General features: G+C 37.5%; 2 protein-coding genes across 12 annotated transcripts in view; one reads left to right on the forward strand and one right to left on the reverse strand.

Moving 5' to 3' along the window:
- Positions 1 to 118: 118 nt before the first annotated feature.
- On the reverse strand, positions 119 to 5431 carry LOC106744448 (bifunctional arginine demethylase and lysyl-hydroxylase PSR). Of its 3 annotated transcripts, none has more exons than XM_014619244.1 (6): positions 5156 to 5431; positions 4426 to 4631; positions 3539 to 3821; positions 1464 to 1819; positions 412 to 648; positions 119 to 284 (listed from the first exon to the last, which is right to left on the reverse strand). In XM_014619244.1, exons 1-6 carry the CDS (start codon positions 5226 to 5228, stop codon positions 270 to 272), a joined length of 1170 nt encoding a protein of 389 aa, XP_014474730.1. In that variant the 5' UTR covers positions 5229 to 5431; the 3' UTR covers positions 119 to 269. The 3 variants fall into 3 exon arrangements, with proteins under 3 accessions (XP_014474730.1, XP_014474729.1, XP_014474731.1); XM_014619243.1 differs by having other exon boundaries at positions 416 to 648; positions 5156 to 5429; XM_014619245.1 differs by lacking the exon at positions 5156 to 5431 and adding an exon at positions 4915 to 5146 and having other exon boundaries at positions 416 to 648.
- A 5597-nt stretch (positions 5432 to 11028) lies between these two features.
- The window catches only part of LOC106744384, an 87016-nt gene continuing 79721 nt past the window's right edge, over positions 11029 to 18323 (forward strand). For 6 of the 9 annotated variants that reach the window (XM_014619091.1, XM_014619098.1, XM_014619100.1 and 3 more), the window contains exon 1: positions 11029 to 11560. The gene's annotated coding sequence lies outside the window, so the exon portion shown is untranslated. Of the gene's footprint in view, positions 11561 to 11860; positions 11978 to 16738; positions 17161 to 18323 lie in introns of those variants that run through there. The other 3 variants (XM_014619097.1, XM_014619094.1, XM_014619096.1) reach the window with 3 other exon arrangements.

The raw sequence follows: 18323 nt of genomic DNA on the forward strand, positions 1-18323 counted from the left end.
GCAACTGAATTAAAATGTTATGAACGTTTGATCAGAATAGGAATTATGTGCATTATCATATAAGACACCTAAGTGCAGAATTTGGATGAGATGTTATCCAAAAGAAGGGAATGCTATGTTATCTAATATTTATTTTATTATGAACATAAAGATAATAATTATAATATTTATTTTTAGTACAAACAATAATTATGTAAGGGGATTGATTAATACTGTACAGTCTGAGGTCTCTGTAGGTTCCAAATACTGGATATTGTCAGGGTTGGCTGTTATTCAATTTTCTTCTGAAAATTCGAACAGTATTACGCGCCTTAATTATGTTCATAACTGCTACGACAAATAAATCAGTTGTATACGAAAAAATGTACATCACGATTACAGGTGAACTTGAATATGAATTTTCGTACGTACATACCTCTTCTTCTTTTTATGCGTGGTAAGTGACTCTTGACCACTATCATCCTCGCTGTCTTCGGATTGACTGCTACTGCTACTACTCGAAGAACTGCTCGAAGAGCCGCTCGAAGAATCACTGGCAACACCAGTGTCTTCTTTTACATCTATAGTATCCGTTAATGCCGCCAACGTAGGCTCTTTATCCCTGAGTACTTTCAACCATTTTCGTGATAATTTCGGTCTTCCTCGTACCTGTTAACGTAACGAGATCAATATGTTACAATTCATTAATTGCTTATTCTCGCTATTAAGGTTCCGGAGTAGTCAGCGTTGAAGCGAGCCAAGAACTCCGCGTTGATAGTCTCGACACAGTTCAGAACGACAAAAGAATGAATTAATAAAGTGCGTCCAGCAAGCGTTACAAATGCTTCAAAACGTTTCTCTTTCTTCATCTATCTTTCGGGCCCGAAAGAAAAGAAATGCTTTGAAGCATTTATAGCGCTTACTGGACTACACTTGTATGCGTAAAAAAGTGACATGTTGGCAATAAAATTTTCTGTCGCGTGCTATTTCATTATTTGTTTAATTATGCAGCTGTGACTTGACATATTTGTTAAATTCGTAAAAATGAACGAAAACCAAGATTAGCTTGGAATTTTATACATAGGAGCATATTTTCTATTCCTTTCAAAGCTGTAAAACCGTGTGTTTTCCTGATGACATGAATAGGGCTTTATTTCACGTACCTTTTACGGTTATTGACTGTCAGAAGGAAAAGGGAGTTTTCGTCCATTTTCACAAGTGTCTTTAAACGATCTCGAGTATTGTTTTATCCAAATATCTTTTTATTTGCAAATGGCACGCAATATTTCTCAACGTGTCATTTCTCGCCTAGGACGTCACGAATCCAATATGACGACTATTCCGGAGCCTTAACAATTGAATCTGAGCACTCTCGTGTCTCTACTCACTTTACGCGTTTTATTATGTTTATATTATGCGGATGATTATATTTATAATAATTATCAGATAATAACGATGTTATATATTTTGTGTCTGACTCTCACCGTTTTGTGCCAAACTACTGGGAAGTTGGTGCGCGAACAGAAATTCTGTGTAACCGCTATAGTTTCGTCAAGATTTAAAACGATATGCCACCAACCACCGGGGATGAAAACGGTTTCGCCAGGAGCCTGCAGAATCTCTATTGGTCGGCAATCTTGCGGCCACGTAGGCAACTTTGTTCGAGGATAGACAACAGAGAACCAGGTGATGGCTTCATCTCGCTGTTTGCCACCTTCTGCCGCGGTTACTTTGAGGAGCTCGCGAGGTGTATGCGTCGGGAATAGGCACCAACGCTTATGACCGGAAATTAACGCATTCCATGCGCTGGTACCCAATGGATCTATATGTATTCCCGTACCTGTGAATATGACGAATGCCATTATTTTATACATTTCACATAGATATATTATTCTATAACAAATTTTTAAAACCTTGGTTGCCTTGATGATCACATGCCGTGGCAGTTTATTGATCTCTTTAAAGCTCCTAGATACTCACTTTGGCTGTCCTTTAATGACGTCAGAAGTGAGGAAAATCGTGTCAATTTATGTGACTGTATATGCAGTGTTTGCCAGTATCTAGATAAAATTATCTAAATAATCATCTAGGTGAAAGAAATATAAAATATATTCATGTTCGTCCTAAAAAAACACGTTATTTCGTCTAAAAATTATCTGAAATAATGTTATGGTCCATATTCTGAACTCACTTTTCGTTAAAATGAATGAAATATTACGGGCCTATGCGTTAAGCCCATTATCAGACTAGGGATTGAAAATTAGATTTCAATGAATCAACAAATTTCGGTTTTGTTTCCTTTGATCTGTTCTTTTTAGCTGCACTGCTCAACTGGTGCAATTAAAAAGAATAGACCATTTATTTCAATTGATCAATCCATTTTAAGCCCGTATCCGACTGTCGACTGTGAAGACTGACCCGACTGCCGATTACGACTGCCAACTCTTAATGTACCAATTACAACAGACTAGTTACATGACGCTTCACTATGATGGACCCTTCAAGAGTCAACAATCATAACCGCCAGTCAAATCGGCTTTCATAATCAGTAGCCTGATATGAACTTTATAGAAAGAGACTGAAATAATGACTACGTACAGAAAACAGCAATTAGTGAACAGTCAATGATTATTGGTTAGATCCTTAAATTTAGAGCGATCACGTTGACGAATTACTTAATCGTTATGCAATTTTATGATCTACGTAATTTTTATTATAAATTTTCATAAAGCCTCTCGTGAAAACAAGATCATTTAAAAAATTATCTAGATAAATAGCGCAACTTATCTTTCACCTAGATAATTCAAAAGCAAAATCACCTTCATAACATCTAAGATGAATTTTTCGGACTTTCATCTCATCTTCATCTAGATGAATTTGAAATCATCTAGGCAATCACTGGATATACGTGAAAATAAAAAAATATATACACAAAATAACACTCGTGATAGATTCAGCACATTTGTAAAAATATCCGGACGGATTTGTAACAATATATTCCTTTAACCTGAACTAATAATAAATAATCGTAAATTAGTGTAACATGCAATTTACGTTTTTAACCTATTTTTCCTCATGATTTCTATTACGTTAATTTTACGACTATTTATTAATTGTTCAAGTTAACCCTTTGAGTATTGAATTATTTTAAGATTTTTATGCCCATGGGACGGATTTAATTTGTCGCTATATGGATTAATATGTAAAAGTAATACATTTTATGCCCAAGTAAGTAGATGACGAGTCTCACTCGTCAAATGTACCGAAAGGGTTAAAGGAAAGCATCCGAACATTTTTACAAGTGTGCTGAATCGATCACGAGTATTATTTTGTGCATATATTTTTTTATTTCCACATATACCGTCACATAAATTGACATGATTTTCCTCACTTTTTAAGTCACTAAAGGACAGTCCAAGTGAATATCCAAGAGCCTGGAAACATCCTAATTTCATGATTTCTTATTGTATTATCTAATGATTCATAAAGATGTTTTATAGCTATCTTCGATATATCTAATATTCATTATAAATAATTGTTCATTAAAGAGTATATTTACCTGACCTAGCAGGGCCCATAACAAACCATCGATATGGCGGTCTTCGGTGTTCCCCAGCATAATGAAAAAGATCATCCCGAAAGTATTTGGGGATTACATAATCATCCAGTAATTTTTTTCGTCTTGGATGCTCACCGAACGAACTGTCAAAAATGTACAAGGGAGAATCATCATCATTATGAAGCATATAACGTACATAGTACTTCATCTTCATTTTTACACTGTATCCTTCATTGTCTTCCCCGCATTTAAACTTTTGATTCCGATATTTCTTGGCTAATTTCTAGAATAAAAAGAGACGAGCATAAAATTTAATTGTCAAAAATAACACCAATCCTTATATATGTGTCAAAATTAGGATTGAGAAATATTACTTATAGCATTGTTACCATTACTTTTTTCAATAACAATTTGGTAATGCTGTTTCTTTTTTATTAATAATGATAACAACAATAAATATAGTGATTCAATACTTTGCATTTATTAGGCATATATTATATAGGCATAGTTTATTAAACACATATTCAAATATCAAAGTTTTCTAGCTACAAAATGATATTATTAAATCCTATATATAAAAAAAGTTTCAAAGTATTTGTAATATTAAACAGACTAATTTAAATGTACATGACTATAAAATGCATAGACTATATGACTAGAATACATGCATATATATGACTATAGAATACATGCATATGGAATAAACAGCAGTGAATAAACAAGTCTTCACAATTTGCTGAAGAAAATAATAGAAATTATAATAACTCATTGCTGTTTATGTAACGATAATAAGTAATAAATTATTTTCCAAAATAAGTAATGGTAATGAGCTACTTTTCAAAAGTAATTTTCCCAACCCTGATTAAAATCATGATGCTGAAAATGACCTCTATAGTCCACTTGTATTGGGCTTTCCAGCCATTTTGAACACCTCGTATTATCACAGGCTTGTAGGGTTTCTCATATTTTTCTACAAAATCCTCTATAACCATGTTAGATTCATCGATTCGTTCAGCATTGTCTTGAAAATTCCAGAAAGATTGAAAATTCTTATTGTAACCATGCTGACTCCATGCTACCTTATCTGCCAGCTCTAAAAGTACATATGATACATTATCAACTTTAGATAAGGTTCGTGAACATTGTTTAAATTAGCTGAAGAAGGTTTTGAATACCATAAGTAATATTTAATAATATTGATTATGCATAACATACATATATATTTGTATATGTGTTATGTATATATAAATATATATATATATATATATATATATATATTCCTGTTGGAAGATTATATTCGAGGCACATACGTCGAATAAAATTAGCGAACGGCTAGAAACGGTGAATGAATTAAGATTATCGTAAAATCGAATTACATCATCGTCGTCCAAGATCGAGAGGTGGATACACGATAGCTTCTTCTCGCTCTTCCTCGAAACGATCATACGGAGTCCGGTGAATGACACGATTCTTACGATATGCTAAGTACGAGCTTGTCTTGGCTGCGTATAATGGATAAATGAAACTCTACGGAGGCCGAAGGAAGGCGATATCGATGTGTGACCTTGCGTCGCTTTACAACATAGGTTATTATAATACAAATTCCATTTTGTCTACCTGGTCGAGCCTTCTTTTTCACCTCCTTGATCCGCTTCCTCGCACGATGATCCAGTTTTAATTCTTCCGTCATGATTAAAGCGTCGTATTGTTTTACTTAATCTACTCCTGGAATATATATTTACAGCTTACGACAAGCACACTTGCGTTAGACATCACTCAATAATAATGAATGGTGAGGAACTGCGATTACTGGAGAACACGTTATTTATATTCCTTCGGATCATCGAGACAAGATGTCACTGGAGAGCTGCAACTTTGACGAAATTTTTGCGCACGCGGATCGCATCAACGCTCTCTCGGTTTAATCCCCGTTTACAATGGGTGCATTCACGGAACGCAGTTCCGCATTCGTTGAGCGAGCGCTTAATAAGCGATAAAGATATATGCTGAACGCCTCGATTCTATTACCACTGATTAGGAATGGGCAAAATCATCGATGTCTGAAAAACATCGATGTTCGCTCATTGAAGATGAAATTTTTATCTAGAGGAAATGTTAGGGACTCTAGAAATCTTCTATCTGACAGCCAATCGGGACATTCGACAAATTTGTACGACCAGGCATCTAAGAATCTATAGATGAAGTATAAAGTGAACTTATGGGCAACTTATGAATTGGCTAATATGCGGTAAAGAAAGTGAGAGTGCTCTCCTTTTCATTCGCTGATTATCTCTTTCTACAATAAGACACCGTCGGCTTTTCAACGAATGTAATCGAAGATATTCGAAGTTTACATAGTATATGGATGCGTTCCATTTAACGCTCACAACGAGCGTTAACCCGTCAGTTCCCAAATGAACTGAAACCACAAATTTCTGTTTCCTCTTAGGAAATCTCATGTTTTGGAACCTAAGGAAACCAAATTTATAGGTTTCGAGTGTTTCAGAAAAGTGGCAATAATAAAGTTTGGAAGGATATTTTTCGCTTATGTATCGCTTTTATTCAGTGTTGACAACTTGTTTTAGAGTCACTAGTATCTAAACTGAACACTTAGAGCTATGTTATAGGTTAGCAGTGTTATTTCGATGGTTTATAAGTCAAAAACATTGTGCCACCTGGAGGATGCATTGAGAACTGACAGGTTAACTCCTTAGTATCGCTTTTATTCAGCGTTGACAACTTGTTTTAGAGTCACTAGTATCTAAACTGAACACATAGAGCTATGTTATAGGTTAGCAGTGTTATTTCGATGCTTTATAAGTCAAAAATATTGTGTTACCTGGAGGGTGCATTTTGAGAACTGATGGGTTAAGTAGAATTATAGTATAGCATAACAATTTCTCAAAAACGCTAAAACAAATCGCATTTTGAGTTTTCGACCATCAAACGTCGTTTCATTGAATTTAGAAATTTTATAATTTTTAGATTTTTGACAATTTCTTAATGGAAAAATATTAAAATAGATTTTCTGCAGGACTGAAGAGAGTTCTTTCTCTATGAGCTATCATAATTATATTAAAACACCTCTCTAATTATAAAATAAATATATTATATTAAATATACGTCTACATTTCATAAAATTAATGATTAAAAACAATTCATATTCGATACTTTAATTCAGAGGTTAGAGAATATAAAACGTATTTACACTTTCGGGAATTATCGGGTATGCGGTGAAAACACCCGATAATATTGTAGAAAGAAACAGCACTACATCCCCCTTGCCGCGGAGTTACAGCTGGATTTATAATTAAAATTGGTATCAGCAATACATTGGTCAACCAGGCGGTTTTCTGCGAAAATTCGTAGAGTTTTAAACTACAGATTATCGCAATCTCTGTTAAAAGTAAAAATATTCCTACTAATGTAGAAAAGATCCGCGCTATTTGAGTGTAGAAATATAGACGTTTGCGCGGCGACTCGTCCACATTGTGCAAATAATAAGCTCTTATGTGGAGTAGAATGTGGAGTAAAATACACTTGGATATCATTATCGCCATCATGTGCGTGACAACCAATACCATCGTGCATACAACGAAGATGATCAACATTCCTTCTGGAATTTTCTGGAATTGAAATTCAGTTTAACTTCCATTATGGCAATCTGTCGACAGATATGATTGTCTTTAATACCGAATGTTACTATTAATTGATATTCATTAGTTAGCTCTTAATATTGTACAGGATACAAACGTCACTGTTAACAATATTTGACCCAAACAATAAAAATAATATTTCTACGCTATGATTTTAATATTTAGGAATATTATATTATCAAGTAATAATTTGAAAACATTTATAAAATGTGTTATGTCAAAATGTTTATAAAATCCACGTAAAATCAGTGTTTCGAAAGATTGATTTAATGTTTCACACTTACTAAAAATGATCGCATCCATTAGACTATATAAGTCCATTAAACTATATAAGAATTGATACTTAATTTTTTCCGTGCATGTGTACTTCATGTTATTCTACGTCGATGATCATCGCGGAAAACACGTGTTTGCGCGCGCACATCAATTTACGAGTAATTTTGAATGCGAGGAAATTGTGCGATCGAACTTATCGTTGCTGAACATTTTAACCAAGAATTCATTACGTAAAAAGTAATTTAGTTTCAGCCGAAATCTTCAATCCAATTTTATTTCGATGTGGAACAAATATAAAACAGGGTCTTCGATTAAAAGGTTTCATTTTAAGTTTTGCGGCATTTTGTACCTATTATAAATGGAGTTGTCATATTTGACAGTTGTCGAGTAAAAACTGTGCGGTTAATAACAATGGATCGATATTCGCTTTAACAACACACAGAAATAGTGAAGACTCACTACAAACACGATAAAAATTTTGCAGAGATAGTTCGCAAAATCCGTACCAGATTCACCCGCAGAAAAGCACCGTCTCGTCCAGCAATTGTGAATTTAATCAATAAATTTGAACGTCTCGGCCAGGTTAGCGATGTTAAGAATTCAACCTGTGCTCGGCCAGTCAAATCAATCAAAAACGTTACTGCTGTGGCTGAAAATGTCGCGAAAATCCTGGTTTGTCTATTGCGAGACGTTCGCCACCAATTGGGCATTTCACAAACCAGCTTGCACCGCATTTTGCACAAAGATCTTGGCCTACATGCTTACAAAATCCAACTGATACAAGAATTGAAGCCGACAGACCATGGACAACGCCATACGTTCGTTGATTGGGTATTGGAAATTATATATTGGAAATGCAAGCGGTTGACTCTGATTTTTTTCAAGAAAATCATTTTGAGCGACAAGGCACATTTCCATCTTCAAGGCTACATCAATAGGCAAAACTGCCGCATCTGGAGCACTGAAAACCCAAGAGCGATTGACGAGCAACCTCTCCATCCACAACAAGTAACAGCTTGATAGCATTATTTTCACGGAATCAACATACTTGGATTTACATTGCATCTGATGTGTGTGTGCACACGTTTATCTTTTTTCAGAGATACCGCGTTGCAACCGTGTATTGTTAGTTACACGAGGCGCATTGCAGTACGTGTCGAGTGCACTCGAGGTCCACTATTTCATTGTCGAATGTCAAAGCATTGCGGGACTTTTTCTACGCGTGTACACGATTCGGTTCTTATAACACGAGTATGCTTGAACAGTGCCGCCAGAAACGCGATGTGGTCGGTATACTCAACGACGCGCCCTCCCCGTGCCCTCCGGAGACGAGAATGCGCAAACAAACCGTCGCGTATCGAAATCGTTTTAGAGCGAGGATTATTAATCTCTTGTTCTGCGCAAATTTGGCACTCGACGTGCCGTTCGGATCGGCGAAAACCCAACGAATTATTACGTAGCAACATGTGTTTGACGTATGCTCCCAAGCTGAACGTCGCGGTTTATATATTCGAGGACGTGCAGACATTAATACAGATTAAGAAGTAAAATTTGAAACGCCTGCCGCGCGTGGGACAATGAAGGATTTCAGTTCTTTAATCAACGCTGTTGCATTTTGCGCTTTCGCAACGCGAAATCCAACGGGTTACATTGAAAATGTACGATAATGATGTCGTGCACAATACGAATAAACCCTTCCCCCGGAGCTTTCAGCGGAAACGTGAGCGAGCGAGAAAGCGGCGCTGAGTGAAAAGTGTCAGGCACGGAAAGGAGGTGACGGTATGAGCGAACGGGCTCGCCTGAGCTTTCCAACTTCTTCTGAAGTGTAACTTATTTGATTACGGATAACCGATCAATTGATCTTGACGTCGTTTTCCTCCGGTGAAGGTAATTAGCAATTACGATGAGGCGGTTGACAGTCGCCGTCGTAACTTTTTCATTACTCGCCGCTCGTCGAAAATTCACAATTCTGACACTGAGAGATGAAGAGGAAGAAAGAAAAAAAAGATCTCTTCTGGCAATAGGTTAAATCGTAATCTTGTCTGCACAATAAAAAATTTTGTGTTAACTCTAATGGTAAGGTTAGAGTTAAATGCGACAATCCCATGGCTCATTTATTTCACAACATGCATACACCGTTTCACTAAAACCTATTGGTTAGACCTATCTTTCACTCGTTCTCTAGCTGTTTTAGGCCCAGTTTTTCATTTTCTAATTAAGCTTAACCTAATGATAATGTAAAAATTATATTTTTCTATTCATAGTTAATCATTAAAATTTAAAAGTTACCACTACAAAACCATCAGTTTAACGATTAACCATAAGTAGAAAAATACAATTTTTGCATTATCATCAATTTTAAGTTTAAACCACAAGTCAACCAGAAAATGAAAAAACAGGCTTTAACTTCGAAGTTGTTCAGATAAGTGACATGTCCCTCCAATTCTTATTTACGTCAGAGCTCCTCCGTATTGTGGTTGGATCCGACTCCACCTAGCTATTAACGTTACAGATTTTTTTACTACTTTAGTTTCACTTTATATTCTTTTTCCATTTATAGAACGAAAAACACGATTTATTATTCCTGAAAAGATATTGCAAGAAATATGTTCCAAAATGTTTTGAAATGTTTCATACTTTAAAGAACTACTAAATTATTATTTTATAATGTTACTTAATTATTGTCCATTAACATTATATATCAACCTGATTAAATGTTATATAGCAATGCAAATTTCAAAATAAAAAGTTCTGTTTCTAAGCTTGCACATAACTGTTCATTGAGCAAAATTAAATAGTATTTTTCGGACGCATCAAATTCCGTTTTATTTGTATGTCAAGGGGTTAACACAAGATGAATATGTTGAAAAACAATACAAAAATATTATGTTAAAAATTAACACAAAATTAATACGTTAATCGACACACTAAAGTATAAAATATGTTATTTTAATATTTATACATGTTAAACATCGTCTCAACATAAAATATATTATTATAGATAACATAAATAAGTTATGTTAAATTAACACACGAGAATGTCCCAAGTTTAACACAAAAATTTTAACCGGAGACCGATTGTAACACAAATGCAAGGTGTTTTTTACTATGTGAGACCGACGTCGCGAAATTATCGCATTTGTACATGAAAGCGCCTCATGTATACTAATCAATCATCAATTGTCTATCTTCTCATCGCATTCTCATCAAAGAGGGAACAGGTAGGTTGCACCCGAGACTTCTTCACTGACCTCTGCCGCCCCCAATAAACGAACCCCCACCCCGAACCTCAAAGCGCGCGAGCGAGCAAACGAAACAAATTTCGCGCAATATCGTCTTATCACGGACGCGGACTTAATGCTAATTACGTATTACGTGTTTTCAGGTTCATCGACTGCCCCCCTCCCCCTCCCCCTTACCCCCATTAATCAGTTTTATTAATGTCAGTCCTAGTTTTCAGTCCGCGCGTATAGCGCCCCGTGTGTGTCGCTGTGCCGTCTTCTCTCTCTCCCTCCTTCTCTTTCGCTCGCTTGCTCGCTCACTCGGGGATTTCTCTCCTCGCGTGCCCGAGGCGGCGGGCGCGAATCGACGAGAGAGCGGCTAGTAGAAAGAGTCAGTGCTGCGCGGGCTTCCGTGGCGCGAGGACGTGACGGATGTGATGTCATCGTCGTGGCGCGGGACATTCAGTGGTGCGTGCGTGCGTGCGTGCCTACCTGCCCGCCCGCGTGCCGTCGTTGCGCGTCCGCACGCGCCGACTGTAGACTTTTCGGAGAGTTCTCTCTTAGCTTCGCGATTTTCTTTTCAATTTCTCCCGTTTTTCTTCCTCTTATTTCTGCCCTTCCGCTCCGTTTGCGCTGCCCCTTTCGACCACTTCGTCGTTATCGATCTTCGCTCCGAGTGCGTGCGTGCATGCGTGTCCGCCTTCGCGAAAAACTTGGGAAAACTTTCGCACGGTGTGCGCGCGGCAGACCCGTCGTGCTCGCCGCGTCTGCCACTTTCTTTCCGTCCCGTTTTTCTCCAATACCCTCTAGTTCTGCCCGACGCGCCGGACGGATCCGCAGGACAACGGCGCCCCGCGATTATGCGCCCGGTAAGTCGCGATACACGATAGCGATGGATTATTAATGAGAGGTGGCGCAAAAATAGCGGTCTGGGAGTATCTTACTAACGCGCCTTTATACTCCTCAAAGACAACGTGTCCCGCATGCTCGCGACTTTCTTTCAATAAAAGTGCACGGCGATTCATCGCCGTGAGAAAAGAAATTCAAAATACATGCCCCTTGTCCCCGCCGCGCTCTATTCTCCGTAATGTGATTATTATAAATGTATGATAGATAAGTAAAAATGGACTTGTCTACTTTCTTCTTTTGAATTTTTTAATTCTTTTTAGTTAAAGAAGAAACCCGTTGCTCTCAAAAGGGCACAGAAATGTGTGCTTTTAATTAGAAAAATTTATCGGGAAAATATCGAAAGCGACGGGAAAGTTCGGGGATCTTGATATAATACGGTAAAAAGACATTTTTTTAACTTATTGTTAAAATCGGTTCTTGTTGAAATTTTTATGTTTTACCTGTGTGTTAATTAAACAAATTTGTGTTTACGTTATCTCAATATATATCTTGTGTTGAGTTATCTTAACCCTTTGAACTCGAGGGCTCCGGAGCGGAGCCATTTAAAATTTGTCTTCAAACTCTTCCAACTCAAATGCAAATTGCAAGAGCGGAATATCCTATACACAATAGTTTTTACGATTTGTCTTTGTCCTTATGTTGTGAACTGAAAGTTATTTGCATTGTCTCCATAGCGGAGCCCTCGAGTTTGAAGACAAACTTTAAATGGCTCCGCTCCGGAGCCCTCGAGTGCAAAGGGTTAATATATATTTCGCATTGAGTCGATATTCAACATATATAAGTGTTTAAATAACACATTCTATACTTCAATGTCAAATAACATGTTATGGACATTATATCATTTTGTGTTAATATTTTCGATACGATATTTCTGTTATTTTTCAACATAATCACCTTGTGTTAAATTAACACAAAAATTTGTATGGACCATTTAGGATGGGTGAAATGTGTTAATCTTAACATAACATTTTTTATTGTGAGCGAGAAATTCTAAAGATCTGTATGATTTTTTGCTGCTTCATTTAAAATTGAAGAAGAAAGCTTGCTATTTTAAAGGAACGTGTTTTTAATTGGAAGAGGGAAGGTATCGAAAGGGACGAAAAATCGAGAATCCTTGTTGACACAGCGAGAAATTTAAGGGTTATAAGGATATCGGGAAATAATACAACAGCGCCTCCCACTCGAACCTTTTTTATTTCGATCGTTTTATAGTTATCGTTCGATGGTTTCCAAGGGGACGGGCTTAAAAGCAGAAGCAAAAAACTCTCTCGGTATCTTTGGATATCGTCGTGAATCACAAGTTTCAGTGGACTTTGTTCACGTGTATAGCGGGAATCATATAAATTAATATTTCAAAGTGGAACGCGAGAAGGAAGACTTACCGATGCCGCGCACGTAACGCGAACACGCGTCATATAGCGCGGCACAACGAGGTTTTCCCATCGTCTCTAAACAACGTGCAAGCGCCGAAAAGAAGACTCATGTGACGAGTATTAAAAAGGACATCGTTCAACGGATGTTCGTTTTATCACGATTGATTCGTTAATACGCGTCGCGCGATTCTCGACGTACGCACATCCACCACCGAGGATAAATCACGAAGCACAAAACATAGTGGTACCTTTCTTACTTTGAGTGAAATTTTCCGCCCTATTTGTTCAGTTCTTTTTCCCGCATGCATTAAATATTCATTGCGCGATCCCGTGTGTATCCGTTTTTACATAATCGCACGAAAACATTTACGGTCATAGCTGAAACGTGCAAGATCGGCGACGAGCGAAACGCACAAATGCCGGCCGCAATTTGCGTTAAAATATCCCCTGGCGGATCGTCAAAATGAATAGAAACAGAGCTCATTCGCGGTAAACAAATAATGCACGCTGCCGTTATACGGTGTTACAAAATCGCGCACCGAATGTCAAATTGCACGTCGGAATAATGCGTATCGCTACGGCGATGAAAACACCGTCGGATATTTCTCTCGTTTTCGCAAAACGCGCTTTATCACTGTATCTGCGAGAGGCACAATAAACTTTCTCGATGTGGAGGCTCACAGCCGTCGCCACGATGCGTCGACACATGTAGTCAGTGGCATAAAAGAGACGACAATTTTATCTCGATGAGTTTCGCAACACATTCGTATCCAATAAGAGAATTTGTTTTTCAATCATTTTCAGGAAATCAATTTTCCTGCACGGTGAAAATTTTGGTGTTAAATTTAACACATTTCAAACGGCTCACACAAACTTTTATGCTCATTTAATACAAGGTTAATATGCTGAAAAATAAAACAAATATATCCAAAATTAATACAAAATTAATATTCATTATATTTAATCGGCACTGTAATTTATGGTTAATCGACACTGAAATATAAAATGTGTTATTTTAACATTTACAAGTGTTATTTTAAAACTTACATATGTTAAATATCGATTCAATACAAAATATTAAGATAATATAAATACAGCATGTTAAAATGTTAACACGGGTATATTAAAAATTTAATAAAAAAATCTTAAGAAGAATCGATTTTTTAACACAAGCACAAATTGTTTCTATTGTATATAAGTACTTACTTATAGATTCTGAAAGAATAGAACTAAAGTAAGAAAAACTGGCCTATAAGAACGTTAGTTCCCAAACAGTACAGAACCTAGAACCGGGATATAAGACGTGTTAAAGTCGTCTATAAGTAAGACGTCTTTAACATGACTTTAAAACATCTTTAAGGCACTTATGTCCCGGTTTAGATTTTGTGTTGTCTGGGTTATTGTTATCGCAAAATAGTAAACAATTTCGTATCAAATGTTCTACTGAAACTTTATGTTATTTTAACATAATAATGTTAATAAGTACATAAATATGTGTTAAAAAGTACACAGATATAAATATAAATTAACACATTTATATGTTAACAAGGTGAGTGTGTTAATTTAACATTATACTTGTGTATCCCCCTAGTCAAAAAATCCCAGGCCATGAACAATAAAAAAACAAAGTATTCATTTAAAAAATATATTCAGTATGTTGCCCTTCAATATAATCTCTTCCGAACCCAACAATGTGGTGCCAACGTCTTTCCCATTCCTGGAAGCAGCGCCGTTAGGTTGATTCCGGTATAGCCAAATTCCGTTTTATGTCTTCAATGTCTTCGAATTGCTTTCTTCTCAGTGGTCTTTTGACTTTCGGGAACAGGAAAATGTCTGCTGGTGCCATATCAGGCGAATACGGCGGCTGCAAAACGATTATAGTGTTGTTTCGGGTGAGAAACTCGATGTAACCATGTGCGACAGTGCGTTATCGAGGTGAAACATCCACGAATTGTTTTGCCAATTTTGGTCGTTTCTTGCGGATTGCTCCGTTCTCAGTCGTTCGACAGTGGCTGGAGATGAAATCTTTTATTTTCGCGACGACGAATTGGCTGTGATCGAGGTCGATGAACGTTCAACTCGATCATCGTCGAACATCAACTCTCGACCGTCGACGAACCGTTTGTGCCACTCTTTTGTCCTGGATAATAATAATGCTCTCTCATCAAAAATCGTTTGCAACATCTTGAAGGTTTTCGCAGCAGTTTTTTCCATTCTTCTCGCAAAATTTAATGCAAATTCTTTACTCTTAGTTTTCGTTTATCGTAAAAATCGCCTAAGCAAGAAAACACAACTTCATAAAAGTAAATAAAATTATCGAATGCGTCAATGAAAATAGCTGAACTTTTTATGTCAGTTGAAATCTCACCAGTCAAAATTCTGTCGAAAAATTTACAAACATTGTTATGGTTCGTTCATATTAAATCATGGCATGGAACTTTTTGACTACGGAAGTACTTGTTATCACATTCCCCGTGTTAAAATAACACAAAATTTCAGTGGATCGTAAGACAAAATTTTTTACTGGAAACAATTTAACAACTTGATAAAATTGTTCGACACAATATGACGTACATCATATCAAACATTTGTCCCAACCTTTAGCGTACGCAGAGCACTGTTATTATACCCAGTAAAAATTGTTGTGTTAAAAACGGTCCACTGAAATTTTTGTGTTACTTTATGATAGAGAATATGTTAAAAAGTACAAATATATGTTAATCTCTGAATGATAAGGTTGAAATCGAATCCGACCGTATCTGTTGTGTTCATTTTTCATGTAATTAATATACAAAATGGGAAAAAGAAGTAAATAATGACATAAAATTTCATCCTCTGTTTATTTATAGGCGAAAAAATACAATACAGTTTATTAACTGACTTTAAATAATTGCAGTGAAACACTTCGAAAGACGCTTTAACGTTCTAAAAGTCCATCTTGCCATTAGAGGGTTAAATTAACATATTCACCTTCTTAACATATTTCTTTTTAACATATTCATCTTGTTAACGCAAAAACTTCAGTGGATCGTTTCTGACAGAATTTCTTTTACCATGCTCAATAAGTTTGGACGCCGGAAGCGTTTTGAGGTACATCGAGGTAAAAGTGTTCGCGACCTTTCTTCCGTTGACTGTACGAGTATTTCTCGACCGGTTTATTTTGTCGATAGATTTACGTATTTCTCTTCCCTGCCTTACGAAATGAGTTACATACGTCGTGGATCGGGAGACGAGAGATGGGGCGCGTACGGAGATTTACGGCGAAAATTCGCGCCCGGTTAATGTGCGGGGTCACACCCCGTACGTCGACCCATGTGTAGCCCGGACTTCGCCCCTTCTTCGCCTCCTCTACCCTGCTTCTTCCTCCCTTCGTACACAAGTCGCCCCGCTTCGTAGGGGCCGCGCACGACGCGGGCTATCGCTTCATCTTTTCCTAATGCACTTACACTTGACGATTCGCGCCACGTGTGCGAACATTTTTATGCCCGTCGAGTGCCTGAAGGTGTACATCTTTGATGAACCGGTTTCATAAGTGCCGTGTACCATTACGATGCGGTTCAATAATTCATCCGGTCCGTCCGGATCAAATACGGGGCGGAATATCAAAGCGGGGCGAATCATCATCCCGCCGAAGAAACATTCCTCCTTCGAGTATAACATTTCCTGCGCGCGAGAGAGGCGCGGAACTTCAATCGAAGCGCTTTACTTGGAGAGTTGACGAATCATTATGTATCTCGCAGACACACTACTCCGTGCGAAATTTTACTTTCGCCGTCACGCGAACGATAAATCGCCCCTCCAGCAGAGCAGAGAGCGACACGAATTATTCGCCGGCATGCTCTCGTCAATCTCGAATCGCGATGTAGGTTTTCGAGTTTCTCTCATTAAACACGGCCGTGAAGGAAACGCGGGATAAAGTATTTTGCGCGCGCCGAACACTCTCGCAAACACGGGGAGAGAAGTAGAAGAAAGAAAAAGAGAGGAAGACAAAGGAGAGGGAGAAGAAAAAATTCTGGAGAAGAGAAGCGGACCGCTTTATCTCCCGGAATGAGAAAAATGCAGTCTATGTGTGTATCGTTCAGCGGCGCGAATCATGAATTTAGACGGAGAGACGAATATCTCGCGTGGGGAATCATCTCTCTGAGGAATACATCAGGGGCTAAAAGTAATTCAAGTTCCACCGGTAGGTACGTTCTTTGCCGCGCGGAAGCGGAGCATGTTTCTCGAGAAAGCAATTCCGTTCTTTATAAAAGCCTCCCCTTTACGTAGTCCGATGTGCGAAAGCCTACCTACTCACCTAGCTACCTGCCAACCTCTCGATGAGCATGTCGGTAAAGTGGTTCTCACGGCCGACGGCCCGCTATCGGATTTCGTTCCATTTCCGAACCAACCCCTCCGGTGAGGCCAACGTCGGACGTTACACCCGTTAAAATAGCCTTCCCATGTTTCGCGCCGCGCCGGTTTTTCCTCGATCTCCGTACGCGCGCACAGCCGAGATTCCCGCGTTATCGCTCGTAAATCCAACGTTACGTTCGTAAGTTTATGAGATAAGTAGTCACGACCGTACTTCCGCAAACTCATTCCGCGAGCGCTACGGTTTTTACGGAAGACGCCTGCCGGCCCGTTCGCGACGAGTATCAACCGAGCGAACCGCCAGTGTGTTTGTGCTATGAATTTTGCAAATGATCCGCGACGATATGTAGTAAAAAATATTTTATACTTGTGTTAAAATCGGTTCTTCGGTAAAAATTTTTAATATCCGTGTATGTTAATTTAACATATTGTGTTTGTTATCTCAATATAGAGGGTGGGCTATTTAAAGTGTTACAATTTGTTATCTCTGAAAATACGCATCACAGCAAATGTTCTTTAGATAAAAGTTGTTTGATACGAAAAGGGAAAGAAGATAGGTATATTAGTTTGACCTTTGAATAGACAAGTGATATCATGGTTATCGTGAATTTTTTAAATGGAATCATATGGCTTTTTTTAGCACAAAACGATCCTTCTGTTTATTCTGCATATAAAAGTACCAGGATAAGTGAATCGAAAAATGAATATTTTCAAGATATTTTATATTTTATTCATTCATTCTGCTTTTCAGTACAAGATATGAAATATCCCCTAAAATATTCTCTTTTCAGTAACCTCATTTTAATACTTTTGTACGTGAAAGAATGAGAAAAATCGTTTAATGATACTAATCACTGCACATTAGTTTAGCAATACATGTGGAAAATGCAACGAATTTTTTTTAGATTTCTCTATATTCTTTACAGTAACTGATTTTACCTATCATTCTATATAAAAAGATGTTAAGGTAAAGTTATTAAAAAGTGAAAACTCTATG

This window comes from Dinoponera quadriceps, unplaced genomic scaffold (assembly GCF_001313825.1).
Source record: "Dinoponera quadriceps isolate SergipeBrazil2010 unplaced genomic scaffold, ASM131382v1 scaffold777, whole genome shotgun sequence".
NCBI classification, from domain to species: domain Eukaryota; kingdom Metazoa; phylum Arthropoda; class Insecta; order Hymenoptera; family Formicidae; genus Dinoponera; species Dinoponera quadriceps.